We start from the raw sequence: 20,828 nt of genomic DNA, 5'->3' as shown, positions 1-20,828 counted from the left end.
GGATTATCTTAAATAACCAGGTCATGATTTCTGGAAAGAGAAATTGCTTTGGATTTTTTCAAATGTATTTTTTGGCTCTTTGAGCGCCAGTGTTAGGTGTGAGAGAAGTTTTCCAAACAAAGTTTGCTTTGGTAATTATTCTACACCCAGAATTCATTGTACAAAAATACAGCTCAGAACGTGTTCAGATACATCTTCAAAGGTGAAAATTACCCAACATGAGGGACGCGTTGTGTTTCCTTTGCGCTGTAGTTTACAGAAAACAAGCACAGCTCAAATGTGCTTCCTCTAAGTTAAATAACGACTGTGCTCACGTCAACATTAACAGCACAGCATGAGAAAGCGGCATCATCATGGTGGGAGCACTAACACAAGGACTGGAGTAAACAGACAGAAGCACAGAGCAAAATTCTGAATAACACAGCTCAACGTCTGCTACAAATTTACACAACGTAAAAAACATTTTAGCTGATTTCACCTATTTTTAGTAAATTAAAAGCATCTTAAAGATAACTTGTCATGATGCTAGATGAGGTTGGTTTCTCCACATGCCACCGCGATACACACACTTGAGAGAAGGAGAGCCTGCATCTCGTCTCACTAACATGTTCCTGACTCTCATCCTTCGCTCGTATCACTGTGTGCTGTTGTTTAGTGCCAGAGTGAGTCACACACACACACACACACAAACACACATTCATACACACCACATTTTCCCATCATCCACACTGGGTATTATTCACCAAAGCGTGAGTGTCACAGCCTTCTGTCTGTGTGTGTGTGTGTGTGTGTGCGTGTGTGTGTGTGTGTGTGTGTGTGTGAGTGTGAGAAAGGCGAACGTGTGATAAGCATTGCAGCCTGTTGGAATGCACTGAAAGGCCTGATGAGAGTGCGTGGGTGCCTGCAGCATGGCTCCCAGGTACAGATTACAGGGGGAAGAGTAAGTTTGGAGGAGGCCTGCAGAATGTGTGTGTGTGTGTGTGTGGGAGAGAGAGAATAAGAGTGGAGGAGAGAGATAAAAAGGGAGAAAGCATGGAGGAAGAGGGGGAGGAGAGGAAGTATGTGGATAGCATGTTGGGGAATATTGGCTTCCTCTTTGTGAAATACTCAGGGAATGTACAGTTATTTTCATCCTGACAAATGAAAAAGGGAAGTAGAGAAGTTTAGGGATAAAAGTTTAGAAAAACTTCTGGTGACATTCTTCTGTAACAGCACACTGACAATACTGAAAATTAGCTAAAGTAATTTGTTTAGTGTAGTGTAATATACAGTAGATCCTTCACAGACAGTGGGTCTCATTCATGAATTGTTATTAAATCTGTGAGTAGATTTGGAACTAAAAACTATGCAGGATTCAAATCATTCATAAACTGACAGCTTGTTCCTGCTAGTCAGCCATTAGCATACATCCCTGCACATGAACAGCCAGTGAGCACCTTATAAGGAGGTGATCATTATTATGGATAGGTGCTTTCTGTTCACCTGCAATCATCCCGCAAACAAAGATAAGATAAGATAAGATAAGTCCCACAACAGGGAAATTTGCATTATTACAGCAGCAAAGAGATATCAAAGGAAGGTTTGACAAGATAAATAAAGCAAAAAGAACAATATGAACAATATAAACATGACGCAAAACTCAACATTAAAAAAAATATTTTCACCAATGGCATTCTCAGTCCAAACTTGCCACATGGTGCCACTCTGTCAGTGACCTTCCATGTATACCTATGACATTTTAGGTAACCTTGTGCATCCACTGTTTACACTCTGAGATGCTGTTACTGTGATGTCTACAAATGCATGTGTGGGGGGATAAGGCTGCACGGTCCTTATGTTTACAACAGCGTGGACCGTCGTGATGATTGGGATTAGGCAAAAAAGGCACAGATGGTTATGGGAAGTGAACTCCCACTCCAAAGTCAGTTGTTTGTGGGACCCATCCACCTCCACACCCGCCCGCCCTGTGTGGAAGTGACGGGACTACTTCTGGAGAACCAGAGAGAGAGAATGCATGCAAGAGAGGGACGGAAAGCGAGAGAAAAATAAAGGAGGGCTGCAAAGTGACTTTGTCAGCAGTGTTTGCTTCTGCTTCCCCAGCAGTGGGAAAGATCTGCGTAACATGCGAACTACACGCATCAAAGAGCTTTGCCATGCACAAGATAACAGACCAACAGATGAATGAGAAGAAGGAGAAGTGGTTAGAGGGAACACGCCAGCCCTTGGCTTGTAATACATGTTTTAATAATGAAAAATATTTATTTTATAACATATAAAATATAATTTAATATAGGCCTATTTTTATAGTACAAATTTGTGTTTTTAAATAAGGCTAGGGCCAAAATCTGAACATAACAGAGCACAATGCAAGTTAAAATTGTAATTTCTAATAAAGATAAGCAATATTTATGTACACTTATATATATATTATATTTATTTACACTTATATGTACCACTGTCTTAAAATGATAAAAAAAAAAAAGTTTGCATCTGTTCGTCCATCAATCCTGTCTCTAGTTGATGCATTTTTTTTCTGTCTCGCCATCCTGCATGTTTTCATGAGTTTCTTAGTGTGAGGACAAAGAGTCAAATGTTCAGTTTCAAGGACTGCCATTTGAATGACAGGCCTTAGTTCATCTGTCCATGGTCACTCTCTGCTCTCTATTCTCTCTCAGGTACATCATTCTCTATGTCCTCTGCATCTTTATTATCAAGTTTTGTCTAAATCACCATGTTACCACAAGCTAACAAAAGGTCTTAACCTCGAACATTCAACACTCATTCACATTTCTGAATAATATTGTGTATGGCTGCAAAATTCATATTCTTAAGTGGAACAGCTTATGTCTGGCATTGACATCTGCGTTGAAGCTTGAGGGTTTCAAGACGTTTCTTTCAGTATCAGCTTACTCAGTAAAAGCACAAGAAATGAATGCCTGTGTGTTAAACTAATTACGAAAAATTGTCCACATAAAGGATTGATGAATACTTCTGCACCACACTGAAATCAATTACAAAATTTTAACCCTTTGAAAACTGAGCTATTGGGCTCAATTTTTTTCAAAAACTCAGGAAGAAGGCAATGAACAATTGAAAAAAGAAATGACCAAAAAATTTGCAAGAAATTAGTAAAAAGTCAAAGACAATTACTTAAAAATAAATTTAAAAATAGAAGGAAAAAAAGGCAAACAAAAGTTATTATTAAGAATTATAGTAATTTTCTAAGATAATTTTAAATATGTAATTCTGATAATTAGAACTGTAGTTTTCCCCAGACATTTTCCCTAGTTATGTTAAAAATGACTTTTTAAAAATCTACTAATTTCTAGCATTTTCTGACCATTTTCTGACCAAGTTGCTCACTACCTTTTTCCAGTGTTTGTAAAAGACATCCCACCAAAGCGTCTGAAAGCAGCACCGGAAAAGTGATGTTGCTCCAGATTTTAAAGGGTCCACGAAAGGACTGAGTGAAGGATCATAAAGACACTAGAGTGACTTATTTGCTTTTTTTTTTCGTCTCCAGATCTTGCTTTTCCCGATTCAGGAGCCATCACAGTCAGGCCGTTTCTCTGTGTCGCTGAGCGGTGAGCTGACCATCACCAATGTCCAAGTGGAAGACTCCGGCTATTACATCTGCCAGGCCATCAGTGTGGCAGGCAGCATCCTGACCAAAGCCCTGCTGGAGGTGGAGAGTGGTAAGTGGAACAATCAGCCATCACATTACCTAAATAGATGCACAGTATGGCTGCAGGCTTGATCTTAAAAGGTTATTGGCTTTTTTAATTTCATCTCAACCTTATCTGTGAGAGAATTTTATGAGATATTTAATTAATTTGAGATAAAGTAAGACATTAATGAATAAATGTTGTATGCTTTGTTTACAACAGCAGCACATCCATGCAAGAAAAACTGGAATGGACTCTTTTTACACACATATGCACATCCCTATTTTATGTGCAGCTACAGTTACTGCATGTACACCTAAACACAGTGTTTAACCTACCACTAAACTGGTCAAATCAACTTTATTTTATTTTATATATAGCGCCAAATCACAACAGGAGTAATCTAAGGTCACAAGTAACATAGGTCTAGACTGTTTTTTTATTAAATAAATTTACTAAAAAATATACTTATCTAATTATGTTTCAGTCTCTACTGCATCGCTGTCAACTGTCCTCCACTTCGACAGGGTTTTGCCCGACACACACACACACACACACACACACACACACACACACATACACACATACACACATACAGATGTGCACACACCCACAGTCAGACAGACAGTAGAGTGGAGCAAAGGAGAGATTCTACACGTGTTACGATAAATGTAGTGCAAAGCACTGCAGCTTTTGCAAGTGATACGTCACCTGAGAAAGACAGAGTCTGAAGGCCAACAAGTAAATCATTAATGTAGAGATGTCGACCCCAACTGGCTGAAAAACAGGAGAAAATATCGGCATTTTTTAGATGTACACAACATGAAATTAGCATAAGTGGCAAGGATGCAAACAATAGCTTTGCTGCTACTCAGAGTCCAATGGTCAAATCCCGAACAGAACTCTCCTGCTCAAACTGCATCCCCTGACATGCAGCACAGGACTCACCACAGGATAACAGGCTTTGATCCAACTTGAATGTCAGAGAGGAAATACTACTCTTGGCTCTATAATACTGAACTTAGTCAACTAATAAATAAGTAATAAATAAATAAGTAAGCTATAGATAAATACAGTGCAAAAGGAAATTAATAGGGAGTTATTTGAGTTTTCTTTATTGGTTGGTAATAGCAGTCACAGGCTGGCTTTAACTTTACCCATGTGCGCCTGCAGCCTTTAGTCATCACACAAAAACTCGTGGACATATAAGGCGGCGCTCTGTGTCTTTGTGTCTGTAAGTTGAATGTTAAATGTAAACATGGTGGTATGAGTGTTGCCAGCTAGTAGAGTTATGCTTAGTTTGGACTCAAATGAATTCCTGCACATTCACAACTGGCTGTGTACAACACTAAAACTTTTCTTGTGTTTCTGCCAACCGGCGCTCACAAAGTCCTCCCGCACAATGACTGAGCAAAAATAGAACATTTCACTCAACCTGCCGTTTGACATTTGCCTGCAGACGTGGAGCGTACCCTCATCAGTATTCTGGGCTGTACAGAGCTCTGATAGCATCAGCTAACTGAAGCTAACTGAAAGTGTGAAAAGTCAATAGAGGAGTTGGTGTAGATAGAGCTGAACAAAATCCCTGTTTACTCCCTGGATGGAGGGATGCAGGGGGGGCAGCATATGTTGCAGTGGGTTATTTGCATAGAACTATCACCAGTTGTCCCTTTTGATTACATCAGATAAGGAGTCCTGCTGTTCGCTCGTTTGGGGGAAGAATATTTTAATTTGAGACAGATTCAAAGGGTTTCTGGGTATATATCAGGGCAAAGGGGAGAGAGGTTACATCAACAGATTGTGAGAAGTGATTACTCAAATATGAAGCTTGAAATTTTAAATTTAAGGGGGTACCAAATATTTGTTGTTGGTGTTTATATTAGGCATGGTTTTTATTTTCAACGTAAGTCATTAGTCTTGTTTTGGTTTTTTGTGGGGTTTTTTTGTGTTTTTTTTTTTACTTCATCTAGTTTGCAGTGGAGAGGTTCACACTTTAAATTAGGTGCCAGTGGAGGACACGATTCAAGTTTTAAGAGAAATATCTATCCCACACAAATGCCAAAAAATGTCAGTCAACCAGTGTGTCATTTAGTTCAGTTATATCTTCTGAAAACCAATAAAAAGTTCTAGCTGCTGTGCAGCGATGAGTCGGGCATTTTGAGAAGGAAGAAGAAAAGGGGGTAGACGAGGAAGACAAATGAGAAATATGCTGCCCCAACAATAACTATTTAAAACTTCTTAAATTATTGTAGAAATCATGTATCTCTAATACGCACAGCACAGTGCCTGAGGAGACATTAGCATGTTCATTCTGCATCCCTCAGGATTCAAACTCACAACCTCAGACACTAATGACAAGTCTTGATGTTGTTGAGCTTTCTGCCAGGAAAGAAACAACAGACTGGCTTCACACTAACTTCCACAATTACCAGACTTACATGTAAAGGCAAATTCCAAACTAATGTAAAAATTCAGTTATCATGACAATGTTAAGAGAATCTATGTACTTTATCTAAACAATATAGAGATGTCTGTAATTCATTTTTACAAAGGCTGATCGCTCCATAAGTGATAAACCTAATGTTTGATCTTTTGAAACCTGAGCAAATTGGTTTGATTTCTTTCAAAAACATGGCAAGAAGGTTATGAGCAACTTCAAAGTTTCAAAAAAAAAAAAAACAATAAGTAACCATCATAATATTTTCACTGACCTCCATGCTGCTTTCTATTATTCTACTAACCTGTTTTTCACCCTGTCCTTGATGTCCAAAGTGACACACCGGAAAAAAGCACACACACAAAAGGCATACTTAACTAGAGCCATGTACACAGCTCTGCTCTACTGGTAATGGGAAAGCAGTCTATTGCATATTTTTAGTGGGTTTTTGCATTTTTACAAAATCCATGTACACTCTACTTTTTCGTGAAAATAACATTTGTATAAAATTATATGAAGCATATAATGGACTTCATCTATCTCCGTCATGGATGCTTCTATCCCGTTGGCTGTTTCAGCATCAAGGCCTCACTGTTATGGCACACCCACTTTCCAATGATCAAATCAAATCCCACCTGCCTATGTAATTTCACTCTGAAATACATCACAATACTGAAGCTTGACACTCTCAAAATACTGTTTTCACAAAGTTTTAGTTTGGTTTAGTGCCAATGTCCCCTCAATGTATGCCAAGGATCTCTCACCATTTATGTTCCTGGTACCAAAATGTGAGTGTTGTGTAATTACCTGGCTAACACACGCAATGCAATCGCATTTCAAATGTAATAGATACAACTTGGCGAGATACAGTAGATGTTTAAATGGTTAATAACCAGGTAATCAGGGTATTGAAGTCAATAATACCTCACTGACCGCATGTTATAGGGAGAACAGATTTAGGTTTTGGGTCATGATTGTAAAATGGTAAATGGACTATACCTGTATAGCACTTTTCTAGTCTTTGGACCACTCAAAGTGCTTTTACACTACATGCTACATTCACACACATATTCACACACTGGTGGCCGAGGCTACCATACATGGTGCCACCAATCGCAACGCACTCACACAATGATGGAACAGCCATCGGGAGCAATTTTAGGTTCAGTATCTTGCCCAAGGACACTTACTCAAGGATATGTGCAGACTAGGGAAGCCAGGGATAGAACGGCTATCTTCTGTTAAGTGGACGACATGCTCTTCCTCTGAAACACAGTGTATGTAACAAGACTGTATTCCAAAATTTCAAACTTGCTCAAATGTGTAGTTTTGGTCAAAAAGATACTTACAAGTATAATATAATTACTGTTTTCATTTAGGTACTACTCAATATCTTGTCAAGTGCTCCATCACTGTAACAGAAGGTGAATGTATCAACATATTCCTGCCGGAGATAAATGTACGTCATCGATTTGCATGCTGAACTGGGTTAGGACCTCAGAGAGGTGGAGTGGAGAGCCTCTGGGAGTGGATGTTCTCTTATCATGACATTTTACATCTCACTTGGCAAAGAAAGGCTCTTACAGGCAAACATGAAGACTTGTCGCCCAAAAAGCAACCTGTTTACTTGGAGTTTGACTTTATCAATAAATATGGTTTCCAGGACGATGATAACAAAACCAAAAAGTGACCAATAATTGAAAACCCTGCATCAAACTAATCTGCAATGGATTTGAAGCAGGAGGTGAGATGTAAAATTTCCATTTAGCCTGAGATTAAAATTAGGCTCCTGAAGTGTTGAACAGAATGCTTAAAGCCCTGAAGCTGTTTATTGTTGTGATGGATAGCGAGAGTAGAAAATACCAGATAGGATGTTGTGGATTTCATAGAAGCCCAAATGTCTTAACAAAGTCAAAGCAACATTCTGTAGGTTTCAATTTAGCCAGTAAGACAAGGTCGGTCATAAGGATTGCATCTGATCTATCTTTAATGCTGTCCTTAAAGATATTCGTGGTTGTTTTGGACATGAGGAGTTTTTTTGAGATTTTCAAAAACCTCTAGTGAATACCACCGTGAAGTTGACTGTGAGAGTACTTGATGTTACATTTCATTCTGTGTCCCTAAAGCACCCTCGGACCGCGTCCCGCCCATCATCCGACAGGGCCCAGCCAATCACACTTTAGCTCCTGGTTCCACCACTCAGTTGCACTGTCACATCATGGGCAACCCCATCCCCAGCATCCAATGGGAGAAAGACGGCCAGAGGATCCTGGGAAACGATGGTCGAATCAGCTTGATGGAAAACGGCACCTTCCAAATCACCAACCTCCAGGTATTTAAATGAAAGACTTCCACTTTAACTGCATGCAGTTTAGTTATTAATGTAATCTCAGACTAATAAAACAGGAAATGAGATCGAGATAGAGAAACTTTTCATTTGTCATTTTGACTTTATAAATGCCCAGCTTCCTACAATGACCTTCAGCTTATTTTAATTCTTTGTATAGTAATTCCTACTTGTCATTCCATCACTCCACAATTTCCACCGCACTCATTAAAATGTATTCACAGTCCTCATGCATTAATATTTGCACATCAAACATGATGCAGTTCACGCGATATAAACATTCCACAAGATAAAACACCACTTTTAATTATGGGGAAAGTAGAAAGCACTTAAACCGAGGACATTTTTACCGTTGACTCAAATGATGAGTTTTTATGAGAGCAGGAGAGGTGGGGAATGTAGCAAAACCGCATCTGTGAGGCGTGATCGCCATGATAATGAGCGCACGAGGCCATTAGCAGTCGTTAGCATCGTCTTACTCCATGCTAATGAAATCCATTCTGCCCAGAATTCCCTCCTGGGCACGAAGCAGCACCTGAGGTCACCACAGCCTCTGCGAGACTCGATGAGGCTCACACATTAATTGATTGTGGGTTCTCAATGATTAACGATCGCTGAGACTTGTAATTAAATCCTCGATATATCACTGCGAGTGAGGAGTGGATGAATGAGAGAAGGAGATAGAGATGCAGGAGCAGGAAGCTGAGTGAGAGGATAGAGGGAGACACACTAAGAAGCCAAAAGAACATTTTTATGCTGCATTCATGTCATGTAGGAATAAAAGGGAGTGACTTGACAGCTAAGAGCACCAACTTGGAAGTGCTCATGCTTTGGAACCCATTTGAAGCTGTCACACTGTGTGTTGAGGTTCTCTGTAGACTTTGGCTCCATTTGATCAGACTCTACACACTGACGAGACATGCCCTCAGTGACTCCCCTGTTTTTGATTTTATTGTTTTACAGCAGACACAACAACACATGGAATTCATGGCTTTGGATTTAAGAGATGAGATCTCAAATGTACTTGTAGAGGTCATTTGTTAATTCCCTTTTTAGATGTTGTTAGGCACACTGTAGTTTCGGCTTGTTAGTGATGTCAGAGGTTGGGCACCAGAGCCCATCACTGAAACAAAGAATTAGGCCCAACAGTTACATCAAAACACTGCAGCTGTATTGCATTTTGGATTTTCAAGTCAAGTCATAGACTGTTTCTCTCCATTCTTTTATGTACACATTTTTCTTGAGGTCATATGAATTGAATGATAAGCCAGATACATTTCAATCTTACTGGGATACTTGATACCCCTTTGGCAAGGAGACAGGTGTATAATCTAACTTATAATTCTATTATAGAAACTAAATCACAATATCTTGAATTTAAAATTCTATACGAAATCTCAGTCGAAAGCTGTCGCTTCTGTAAAACTGAAATTGAAGTAATGTTGCATCTTTTTTGGTTTTGTCCACATGTGGTGACATTTTGGAGGACCCTGGAAAAATAGCTATCTTTACAGGGCTTATTGTTACCAATGTGTCCTCAAACAATAATACTTAACTAACTTAATTACCCTTAAATTGTATGGCGGCTAGTGTGGTGGCTGCAAAGAAATGAACCTGCTAATCTTTTGAACATCCATTATAATTCAAAGAACATCACTCAGTGGAAACAGTCATCTTGCAAATGTGTTTTTATAGACATTTTGAAAATATCACTCAAATTTTGCTTTAATTTGTAATGGAAACCCACTTTCTTTCCTTCTATATCCAGTCCACTCAGCTGCATGTAACTAAGTCCTATAACATTGTAGGTGTGTTTGATTTCTGACCACTGAGGGGAGGTGGAGAATTTAATAAGGGGTTAATTGAGGTAAATTCAACATAATAGTATATAATAATCATTTTGCAAGGAATCAGTTTTCATGATATTGCACTGATTGAGTGAATTGCTGAGATCTGGCATGTCGCAGCATCACTAAAAAGAAGTTCAGTGGGTGAAAAACAGAAGCAGTCAGACAAACAGGCAGATTTTAAATATCCCCTCAGGTTAGTCAGAGAAAAGCATCCATCCCAGTTTATACACCAACAATCTGCTTTGGCTTTGACCTGCTGTACTTGCTGTTTTAGCACTTGTTGACTTAATACTTTAGCAATGTCGCAGTGGTTCAGCATCACAGCTTGGTGAGTACAACCGGTGCCAAAGCTATGATAGAAATGGAGCTGAAACAAACTGAAAATGTCCTTTCATCTAAGACTTTGATGGTAGTATTATCATCATTGTTAAATAAAAGTGCATAACACTGAAAAAGTCAATGTAGACACTCATTTCTCACATACGTTTATTTATTTGATTATCTAATGATATCAGGCAGTCTGGCTATTTTCATAAATAAGAATTTTACCAAATTGTCAATAGTAAAAAAACTTTGTTTTCCTCAAGATTCAGCATTCAACACTTAAGTATCTCTAAGTATCCTTGTACGTTAGCTCTGCTATGAATTAACTAACAGTTAAAATTGAAAGACAGTGTAAAACACCCATCATTAAGCATGTTCTTAATTTTGCATTATAGGGCAAGAAAGAGTGAAATCGGCATTCATAGAACACATGTAACCCTGAAATAATCAGGCTAAATAAGGCGATTTCATCGGGGCCCCTGCAGGGGGACAGATGGTCCGTTTGTTCCTCGTACCCTGGCAATGAGGAGGTGCCATTACCCCGGGATCTCTGCCAGACACACACCACCACGCTCCCTCGCTGCTGCCAAGGCATCCTGGACAGACGGGAAGTGTGTCTGTGTCTGTGTGCGCTGCTGGTGGGGGGGTTAAAGAGGTTTGTGCTGCCATTCTGCTAAACGGTTGACGTGGGCGTTGGTCAGGGGGTGTGTGCGGGTATGGCGAAGTAAAAAAGGAAGGGGAGAGGGACAGGTGGGAAACAGAGGAGCCCAGACAAAGCCTGAGGAGTGTGAGAGGGACGACGCAGACAAAAGAAAACAGATCACCAAAGTAATCAGGTTAGGGTAGAAAATCGAGTTCAATTAGTTTATTTCTTCACTTTTTTCAGGTCGTTGGCTGTTTTTCTTCTTTCACTTTTATTGTTTATTTGTTTTATTTTTTGCTTGGCTTATAACAGGTAATTTTCTGGAAACGTTTTACTTTTTTTTGTTGCTATTTTTGGGTAATTTTTTGAAGTTGCTCATTACCTGCTTTCCATATTTTTGAAAGAAATTAAGCCTATTTGCTCTGAAGGGTTAAATCCCTGTGTACATTTGTTGTAGTTGGTCATCACATGTCCCTTCTGCACCGTCCTAAAAAGCTCAGATCTCTCTGTTTGACTTGCAGATAAATTCAAGAAGTGCAGAGCAGAAATATCCCAAATGTCAAAGATGTAATCAAACTCTAATAAATAAATGATAGTCCCTCTTTAAGTGTGGAGCTCCTCTTCTCCTGCCTCCCTCCCTCCTCTTCTCCTCTTTTCTTCTTGCCTAATCCATTTTTCAGCAATCTGTTTCGCGCAGTGCCCAGAGCTGCCTGCCTTGATTAATAGTCAGGTGTCCCGGCTGTTTACCCCACCCGCCCTCCGTGCTGATTCCCCATCCACTGATCAAATGCCACCATCTGGGGACGCGCTTTTTACCCCCTCAGGGAGACGCACCATGAGCCAGCCCACAGGTCAGCTCAAGGTCAGGGCCTAAAGAGTGAGAGGCGGGGCAGCCAGGGAGGCTGTATGGGATGGAGAGTCACCTGTCCCAGGTCCTGCCGGACGCTCTGACAAGCCACTTAGGCTTGAGTAATTCCTCTGTCAGCTTTAGTGATGAGACAGCCCAGACGTGTACGTGTATGTGCACACCACTCAGCAGGGCATTAGTCATGATAGGCTCTGCCTTGCACATCCTCTGCATAATGTATAAGCTTTTCAATTGGAGTAATATGGGCTGTGTTCACAGAATAAGTGAATAAGGGGAGGCTGATTATGTTTGCGGTGGATTGGGTCTGCATGTAAATTGATGAACTACAGAGGACTGAAACCTCTAGCAGCAAAACAGATGAAAAACTAATTAAAATTCCCCAACACTCCCACACACATACCTGCACGCAGATGCACACACACACACACACACACACACACACACACACAGTGCAACAGGAGAACTATTTAGAGAGCTAGCAGCCCTCACAGGTGCAGTTAACATTAAAACACAGTGCCCTCACAATGTGACTGTAAATGGAGCCCAATTTATAATGTATCCAGTTTTACAGCTGCTCTCTGGAGGTTATATTGTAAACAAATGTGGTTTTGTTTCACACCAGAACACATTGTTTTCCCAAAAGACCCAAGCAAATTGTTCAATGCATTTCATACCTCCTAAAACCTTTGCAAAGTTTTAGCTGTGAATTTTTTAAAACCTGCATTGTTCACGTTTCTCGCTGTCTTTTTCTTCGCTGCCTGTTTAACGTGTGCTCAGCTACCTTTTTTGGTGCATTAAGGCCACCAGTATTTGACATCTCTTTTGCACTCAACAGAAATTTCTTATCACAGATTAGTGGCATGAGTGTGCGAGGGCTAGTTAATAATACAAGGTCATCTCTATGCAAACATTGCCCAACAGTACCACAAGTGCTGAAATATTCTGCAGGGCATATTTACTTTCAGGGTTTTAAAGTAAACCCTCAAATGGTCGTTCTCATTTTTTCCTTTTGCTGATGCATTGCTGTGCGTCTTGGCGTGTTGGCATCAGATTGAAAACAGCCCTTCTTTGAACAGAAGCTTAAGGGGCTTTGGTGACGGAGCATTGTTTCCTGTAGTAGTGAAATGATGAAATGATAATCCAGTTGGAGAAACAGCTGTTAGCATCCTTTGATTTGATCCTCTGCTGCGATGGCCAGGAGGTAAACAGTTGAGATATGGTGTTACCTTTACAAAGTCATGTACAGTGAATTAGTATGTGCACATATCTGAATACCGTTCGGTACTGTACAATACTGTTCTTGCCTTCAGAAGTATCACTGACCAACGATCAGTAAGAGAAATTCCAGTTACCTTTGCATCTTTGTGCTGCAAACATGTTTTGCTTGAATGATCTTGTAATTTGTAATGTATTTATTTAAGAGGGGACAATGTATATTAATCCACATTTAACAAATGTTAATGCACCTGAGTTAGCTGGGGAGCTGGTTTTCATCGGCAGTCCCTTGCCTACACAGTGGTTCAATGATACAATGGTTAAGAAAAACAACATTAAGATAAAAAGTATAGCTAAACATGTACAAGATAGGAGTATACAACGCAGTTTGACAATATGAATAGATAAAATCCAAGTAGCAGATGATGCAGGCACAGTGTAAGTTTAGTCATTTTTAAATGAGCTAAAATTAGCTTAAATCAGCTCTAACATGGTTGGTTCTTAATAAATAATGTATTTCTTTAATTTTTAGAAAAAAGAGTGTCTGGATCATATTTCATGGATCCATTTCCTTTGGTCTTCGTTATCAATATATTTTTTAAATGCTCTGAGCAGTAAAATACAACACAACTTCTTTGCAGCATTCATGTTGTTTCCACATTACAACTTAAAGCTCATGAATACACAAAAGTCAGAAGAATGACGAATAAACCACTGGCTGGCGAAGGTCTCGACTTGATTCAACCCAATAAAAACCGCAAGTTGGAAAAGTTTTGGATTCATGAGCACTTGGATGCTTGACCAGCTAACTCAGTACATACCTAAAAAAGACTTGTTTAAAAAGGTTTTTTTATCATTTGTGCCCAATTACTATTTTCAAATGAGTCAGGGGACAACTTTTTTTCATCTAGTGCTGTTCTCTCTTGACCTGCTCAAAAGAACCATTTCTTCATAGCTCCATTAGTTGTCAAAAAAGCCAAAGTGGAGTCACTCCTTTATTCACCAAATCTTCAAATGGTTTCCTGCTGCATTTGTTTATTCCAGAACAGGTTTATTTCTGCAGTTTATTCACACGTCCCTCAGCTATTAGACTGCAAATCATTTGCTAATCTTCTAGTGTCTTGTGTTTTCTAATGCCTATTTATAGATACAGAACATCCTACATCCTGAATTAAGGATAAACTGAAGTGAAAGAAAGTAAAAAGAAACAAAGAAAAACAAAAAGAGTGATGTGGAGCATTGGAGCAACAGAAACACGTTCAGAGGCTCTGCTCCTGTGAGCTGTTACCACCTCAGAGTCACATTCCCCAGCGTAGAGACCCCCAACATCTCCCTCTGTTGTAAGCAATTTCACAGCCCGTCTAGCTCTTGGCTTGTCTCCCCAAAAATTTGATAGCCAGCATTCACATGGGCAGACACGCACACACAGACACACACCCACCTCTTAATTACATCTGCTCGTAGCCTGTCCAGAATGCTAAGCAGTGGCTGTTGAGTATAAAGACTGGCGCCTCAGAATTTTCTAGACCTCTAGCTGGTCATTAAAATTCTGTCCTTTGATCCTCGTTTTAACTCTCCTCCTGTGCCGTGTAGGAATCAGACAGGGAACATAAAAGCCACCAGCTTGACTTCAAATAGGTCCAGTGAGAATTTATCATTTACGGAAAAATATTAAATAACTGCAATTGACAAAATGTCCAAAGTAAAAGCAGTTAATTAAGGCAGATGTTGTGTAAGGCAGGCCTAATGAGACTGCAAATATTCATATGCGGTTAGTGATAATTGATGCCCAAGAGAGGCAGGTTTATTTAATATAAAGGAGTAAAGATACAGATAAACATGCCCAATTTATTGGCTTAATGTTGCATTTTACTTAAAAAATAAACATTGACTGAAATTTAAAAACACAAAGTTATTAATGTTTAATACAAAGATAAGGGTTTTCACGTAAATGATCTGCCACCACAAATAGATATTTTGGAGCTGGACTGTTAATTAGGAGCAGTATTTGACTAGATATACTGTTCCGTTACTTATAGCACACTCACGGTGGAGACGATGCAGCAGAACGACAGGCACATTAAAAGTGCTGGGTCTAAAAGTTTGCTTTCACAAACAAATAGCTACCCCTCTCATCCATCCATGTGATCTGATCAGCTGTGATCAGACTGACATCAGTTTTTCACCTCGCAAGTGAGAAAACTGCTGCTAAGGAAAAAATTAAGTGATAGAAACGTTGCTTGCTGCGCTGCATTCACAGATCCACAAAACATCAGATTTTAAAGTGTGGAGACAGAATGATATGATTTATGAAAGTGATTTTAAAAAACTTAACCCCACATCAGCAGCTACTGCCATACTCACATGAGGCAAGTTTCTATTAACCCTCAAATTGCAGAAATAAACTGGGAATATAAAATGAGCTTAATGGAAACATGTCGATTTTGAGAAAAAACTCCCATTTAGCACAAAAACGTTTTTACGCTTGCATAAAGTGTTATTTCAGGCGATTCGAATAACCCATATTTCGCAAAACTGCAATGGAAACCCTTTTTTGGCTTTTCTAGGTCACTTGATGCTATGGCTATATGCCTGTCAGATCTTGATGCAGCAGAAGCTACATGAAGTGTTGTTGAATCACATAACTCTTTGAAAGTTGAGCAGATCATTGGAAAGTTTTGAATAACAATTCCTCTGTGAAATTGTAGACTATCGCTTCCCAGAAATCCCTCATACAGAGCATCACTTACTGGAAACGCAGTCATCTCACAATTGTTTTTTATTGAGATTTCAGAAATATTGCTTAATGGAAACCCATCTACTGTCATGATGTGTAAAGACTGAAGATATTACCCAAATTATTCCCAGGATGTCTCTTTACATCCAAACCATGCAGAATAAATCCTTTTTGCATGGCCTTGTGTGCCTCTGAAGTTCACCTGTCTAAGGACTAAAATGTGTTAATATATTTGTCCATGCATGATTCAGTCCCTACTGCCAGCAATACGTGCTCATTTTCCATCTTAGATACTTATGTGTTTTGATTTTCATGCCTGCAGAGGTGAGAAGATTCTTTCATGCCCTCATCATGATGCTATAATCATCCAAAAAATACAGAAAGACAAAAGGCAATGGCTGCTGACAGTGTTTAAGATCCACTTTTTAAAACTCACTGGCACCACTGGGTGTTACAAGCTGCTCTAAACTGATACCAAAAAGCCAGACTTACTTTGATGTGAAAGGGGAAAGAGTCACCTGGTCGACTCTGTGTGAATAACAGCTCTCTGTTCTGCCAGCTCGTCATCCACGCCAACTTCCCTCTGCTCAGTATTCTGAGTACAAACATTCTGCGCTGAGAGATATGACATTTAGTCTCAATCACTGGTAATGGCTACATTAACATAGTATCAAGGTGTCGCTCACATACACACACACACACACACACACACACACACACACACACACAACACACACATACACACACACACACACACTCTTACATACTAAACTAATGATACACGTTTTACTGTTGCCAGGAAACGGACTCTGGGGTTTACACCTGCCTGGCTTCCAGCTCCAGCGGAGAGACGAGTTGGAGTGGAGTGCTCACAGTCAAAGGTAAATTGTCGCTGTGTGATTTAAATACATGCAAATGACAGCTCTATGAAGTCGAACAACACAGAGAGAGATTAGTTTATAAAGAAACACAATCCTGATTATAACTCTGCTATTTTGACACTATTATTAAGTTGTCTAACTTTGGGAAAGTAAAACTTTCCTGTTTTAATGAACAGCAGTGAAGTTATAGAGATTATAGAGATTTAAGTGACTGCAGAAAAGCACATGTACCAATTGTGAAGTCATTCTTCAAGTGTGATTTCTTTTATCAAAAGTCTGAGTCACAAGGTTGCATGTGACCATTTCAGTGTTCTGATAAATCAAGTAGCCAATCAAAACATTTGCTGAGGCTGCTGACCAGAGGGCTGCAAATCAAGTGCTTCAGGGGTGACGTTGTTTGGAGGCCAAAAGGCGGCAGAAGTTAGCTTCACCTTGGTTACCTCGTCAAAAAAGCCAATGGGAATTTTTTGTTGAATCTTGGATTACTGCAAAATAAAGCTCTGTGTCAAACTAAAGGTTATTATACTTACAGGTTTTTCACAAATGAACACCACTTTCATGAATTTTGAAGCCTAAATGCAATTACTAGAAATAAAAAGCCAACTTTAAGCTACAAAAACGTCACCATGGTCATATGACTTCAGCAGCTCAGACCCACCAAACCGACATCAAAGAACTAGTTGGTGAAGGTAGACTGTTGCTTTGCCTCATATCACCTGTGTCTTCACCAAAAAAGGTTGCTCATATGTTCTGAACCTGCGCCAGCAGGAGGCAGTAGTCTGTGTTTATGATTAAAAAAAGGGAAACTAACAGATCAATTCAAAAAGTTATTTGCCAGTAACACAACCCAGTGTTGCAGAACAAAGCATATTCAATGACAATTACAATACGTTTCTGATGATGTGCTCACCCAGGAACATTGTCACAACACTGGATAATGACTAGAAAAGCTTCAAAATTCACAGTGGGGTATTTACTAATGTATTTTATGTTGTTCAACAAAACGTGAAAGTCTCTTTAAATTTAGGTGTCTTACCAAAAACCCATCGAAAAACCCACTGACTTTGAAACAAGGGAACTGGAAGTCCGAAAATTGTAATTCATTTCTAGGTTTTAGGACTCATCCCCGAACCACCCTATATAAATGTCTGTTAGTGTATAAACGTGAAACATGATCTAGACAAAGAGCACTTTCTGGTAATGAATAAAGGTTTAAACATGTTAATTGCCTCATTCAGGACATAATATAGAGATATTCTCAGCCGCTGCTGCAGCTGAAAGCACACACCACTTTGTCAGGCTTTGCCCTTTTTATTTCTTCCACAAGTCATCAGGCATAAGTACATAAAATATTTCAAGCAGTAGAGATTTCATTAGTGGCATTAAATGAAGGAGTAACGACTTAACAAGCTGCTCTGATTACACCTATGTTTGTTATTTGACTATTAGCGCCTTAATGGTTAATTAAGATCCAGCACTTGTGAGAAGCAAAATTGTGAAGTCTGTTAGAAGTGAAGAAGGCAGCCTGCAGCAGCACTGATGCAAATGTTCAGTCAACATTAGCGGGATTACACAGAGGACATTCTGAAGCGGTAATGATAAAGGCGGATGTTACAGTTCTAATCAAATGTGCACTCCCCTCCTCCCTCCACTTTTATTTCTCCTCCACCTCCCTCCTCTCTCTCCTCCTTCCTGCCTCCTTCTTTGCATCCTCCACTGCTTCATCACCATCCAGAGAGTGCAGACGCATCAGCAGCTCAGACCACAGAGCCCTTCCAGCTGCCAGGCCCGCCACACAAACCCATAGTCACAGATGTGTCCAAGAACAGCGTCTCACTGACCTGGCAACCCAACGCCCACGAGGGAGGAGCCGCCGTGACCTCTTACATCATCGAGGCCTTCAGGTGAGTTTCACAAATCTAAGCGACATCACACGCAGGTGCAAAAACATGTATGGGCACACGCTTTCCCTCGTTTTCACCGGATTCTGCAGTCAGACATCCTTCACTGCTTTACCAGTGTGCCTTTTATGCCTCAGTGCACACCATAGCCGAGGCCAAGGGCATTCGCTTTCTGGGTTGTAGGTACGTATGTACGTGTGTCCAGTCATGTGAATGCTATATCTCAAGAACACCATGAGGGAATTTCTTCAAATTTGGTACAAACGTTCACTCAGAGATGAACTGGTTAGAATTTGGTGGTTTAAGGTTAAAGGTCAAGGTCAGTGTGATCCATAAAACCTGTTTTTGGCCATAACTCAAGAATTTATTAATTTAAATTTTGTGTTAATGCCGAATAGGATAAAATTATGATTTGGTGACATTTTATATCCAAAAGGTCAAAGGTAAACTTCAGTGACACGCCAGTTCAGGCCAGGTGTACCGACTCGTCAATGGATAACCAGCCAAAGCATACACACAGTTCACAGTTAAGGCCTCTTTCTTGTCCTTCAGGGCTCATCTACACACTCATGAGTTTGAATGCACCTCAGCAGAAACTTTCAGGTACCGCCGCTTGAGAGGAAGTCCACGTTGAATTAATTAGGAGAAAAGTAGATTTAGCTGAGCAGGATGGGTGGCTCCGGTGATGGGAGGAGGCCTCCAGATGAAGATAGGCAGCGTTATGGGGAAATGTGTCCTTCCAATTCGATAAAGAGGAGAGCACCGGCAGAGCTTAATCAGATCCAGACGTCCACCGTGGCCCATGGCAGCGGCGGAGCGTTTCCAAGTAACGCAAACTGATTCTTTATAAAGCTGCTGAAGGGGACCGCTGGGATGTTTGCAATAACATTTCCTTGCCTGAGGTGCTAAGGTTTGTTTGTAGGAGCACAGGGAAGAGTCAGGGCTGGTGTGTGAGTGTGTGTGTGTGTGTGTCTGTGTGTCTGTGCATGTGTGCGCAATGTGTAATAGAGCTCATTTAATGTACGCAGGCACAATTTCCATTCTCTTGGTGAGAATGCATTTATTGTCTCCTTTCTGGTGCCCCAGACTCGTGTGTATGTGTGTGAACTCCCTCTGAGCATCTCCTCCTCAAAGTTACCTTGGATCTAGCCCCGACACAGGACAGTCTGCACACACACACACACACACACACACACACACACACACATACATACAAGAGATGAGTATTCACGAGCTGTTTTCCTCTTTGGTCTAATTGTGCAGTTCAGCAGTTCAGCAGTGAAGCTAGTTCACCACAAACCCCCACAGTACCCTTGGGGAAAATGTGAAAGTGTCAAACAAATGGTTGTGGAGGCCTTTGTGACTGCTGCTGTGCCAAGGTGACAGTAAATTCACAGACAGAAGAGGAAAGACGGTGGAACGGGGGTTGAGGGGGATGGGATAATGCATCTGGGGGAGTGCCACAAGGCTAAGAACATGCCCTCATTTCCTGCTGGCAGCTGTGCGAACTTCCAAGCCTCATTACATTATTCATCAGGACAGCAAATTGTATCATTTGGAGATCTTTTAGTGAGCACAAACTTCTCGGCACTGAGTGACTTTGCTCACATCTGCTATTGTTTACCAGATAAGGCATATTAGAGGAAGCCAAAAATAGATTGTGCTATTGCCTGGAGATCTTCTTATGCATTGGTGGCTTCACATCAAATCAGCATCGCAAAGCAGTCCTGAGTGCAGTTTGAAACTTGTGCAGACACACACAGTCCTTAGTGTGCAGTCTGCCAGTGGTGAAATGTTACTAAGTGAATGTACTTATACTACTAAGTACACATTTGTGGTGCTTGTACCCATTTTTATGCCTCAGCACAGGAGATAACTGCGGCCATTATGTTTTGGATGTTTTCTTTACATCCTGTTCTCGTGAACATGATTTTTTGAGAACACCTTGACAGATTTTCTT

The 20,828-nt window shown here is 40.3% G+C and overlaps 1 protein-coding gene across 6 annotated transcripts in view; it reads left to right on the top strand.

The window, feature by feature from the left end:
- Positions 1–20,828, top strand: part of robo3 (roundabout, axon guidance receptor, homolog 3 (Drosophila)) — a 221,239-nt gene that overhangs the window by 174,391 nt on the left and 26,020 nt on the right. For all 6 annotated transcript variants that reach the window (XM_088088607.1, XM_088088606.1, XM_088088605.1 and 3 more), the window contains 4 exons: positions 3,524–3,695; positions 8,229–8,434; positions 16,886–16,967; positions 18,703–18,871. In XM_088088607.1, coding sequence (XP_087944733.1) covers positions 3,524–3,695; positions 8,229–8,434; positions 16,886–16,967; positions 18,703–18,871 — 629 coding nt within the window. The remainder of the gene's footprint in view (positions 1–3,523; positions 3,696–8,228; positions 8,435–16,885; positions 16,968–18,702; positions 18,872–20,828) is intronic.

The sequence above is a fragment of the Plectropomus leopardus genome, chromosome 15 (assembly GCF_026936395.1).
Source record: "Plectropomus leopardus strain MGB_pleo_1.0 chromosome 15, ASM2693639v1, whole genome shotgun sequence".
NCBI classification, from domain to species: domain Eukaryota; kingdom Metazoa; phylum Chordata; class Actinopteri; order Perciformes; family Serranidae; genus Plectropomus; species Plectropomus leopardus.
Note: the sequence above shows the minus strand (reverse complement) of the source record. Positions and strands in the feature narration are given on the sequence as shown.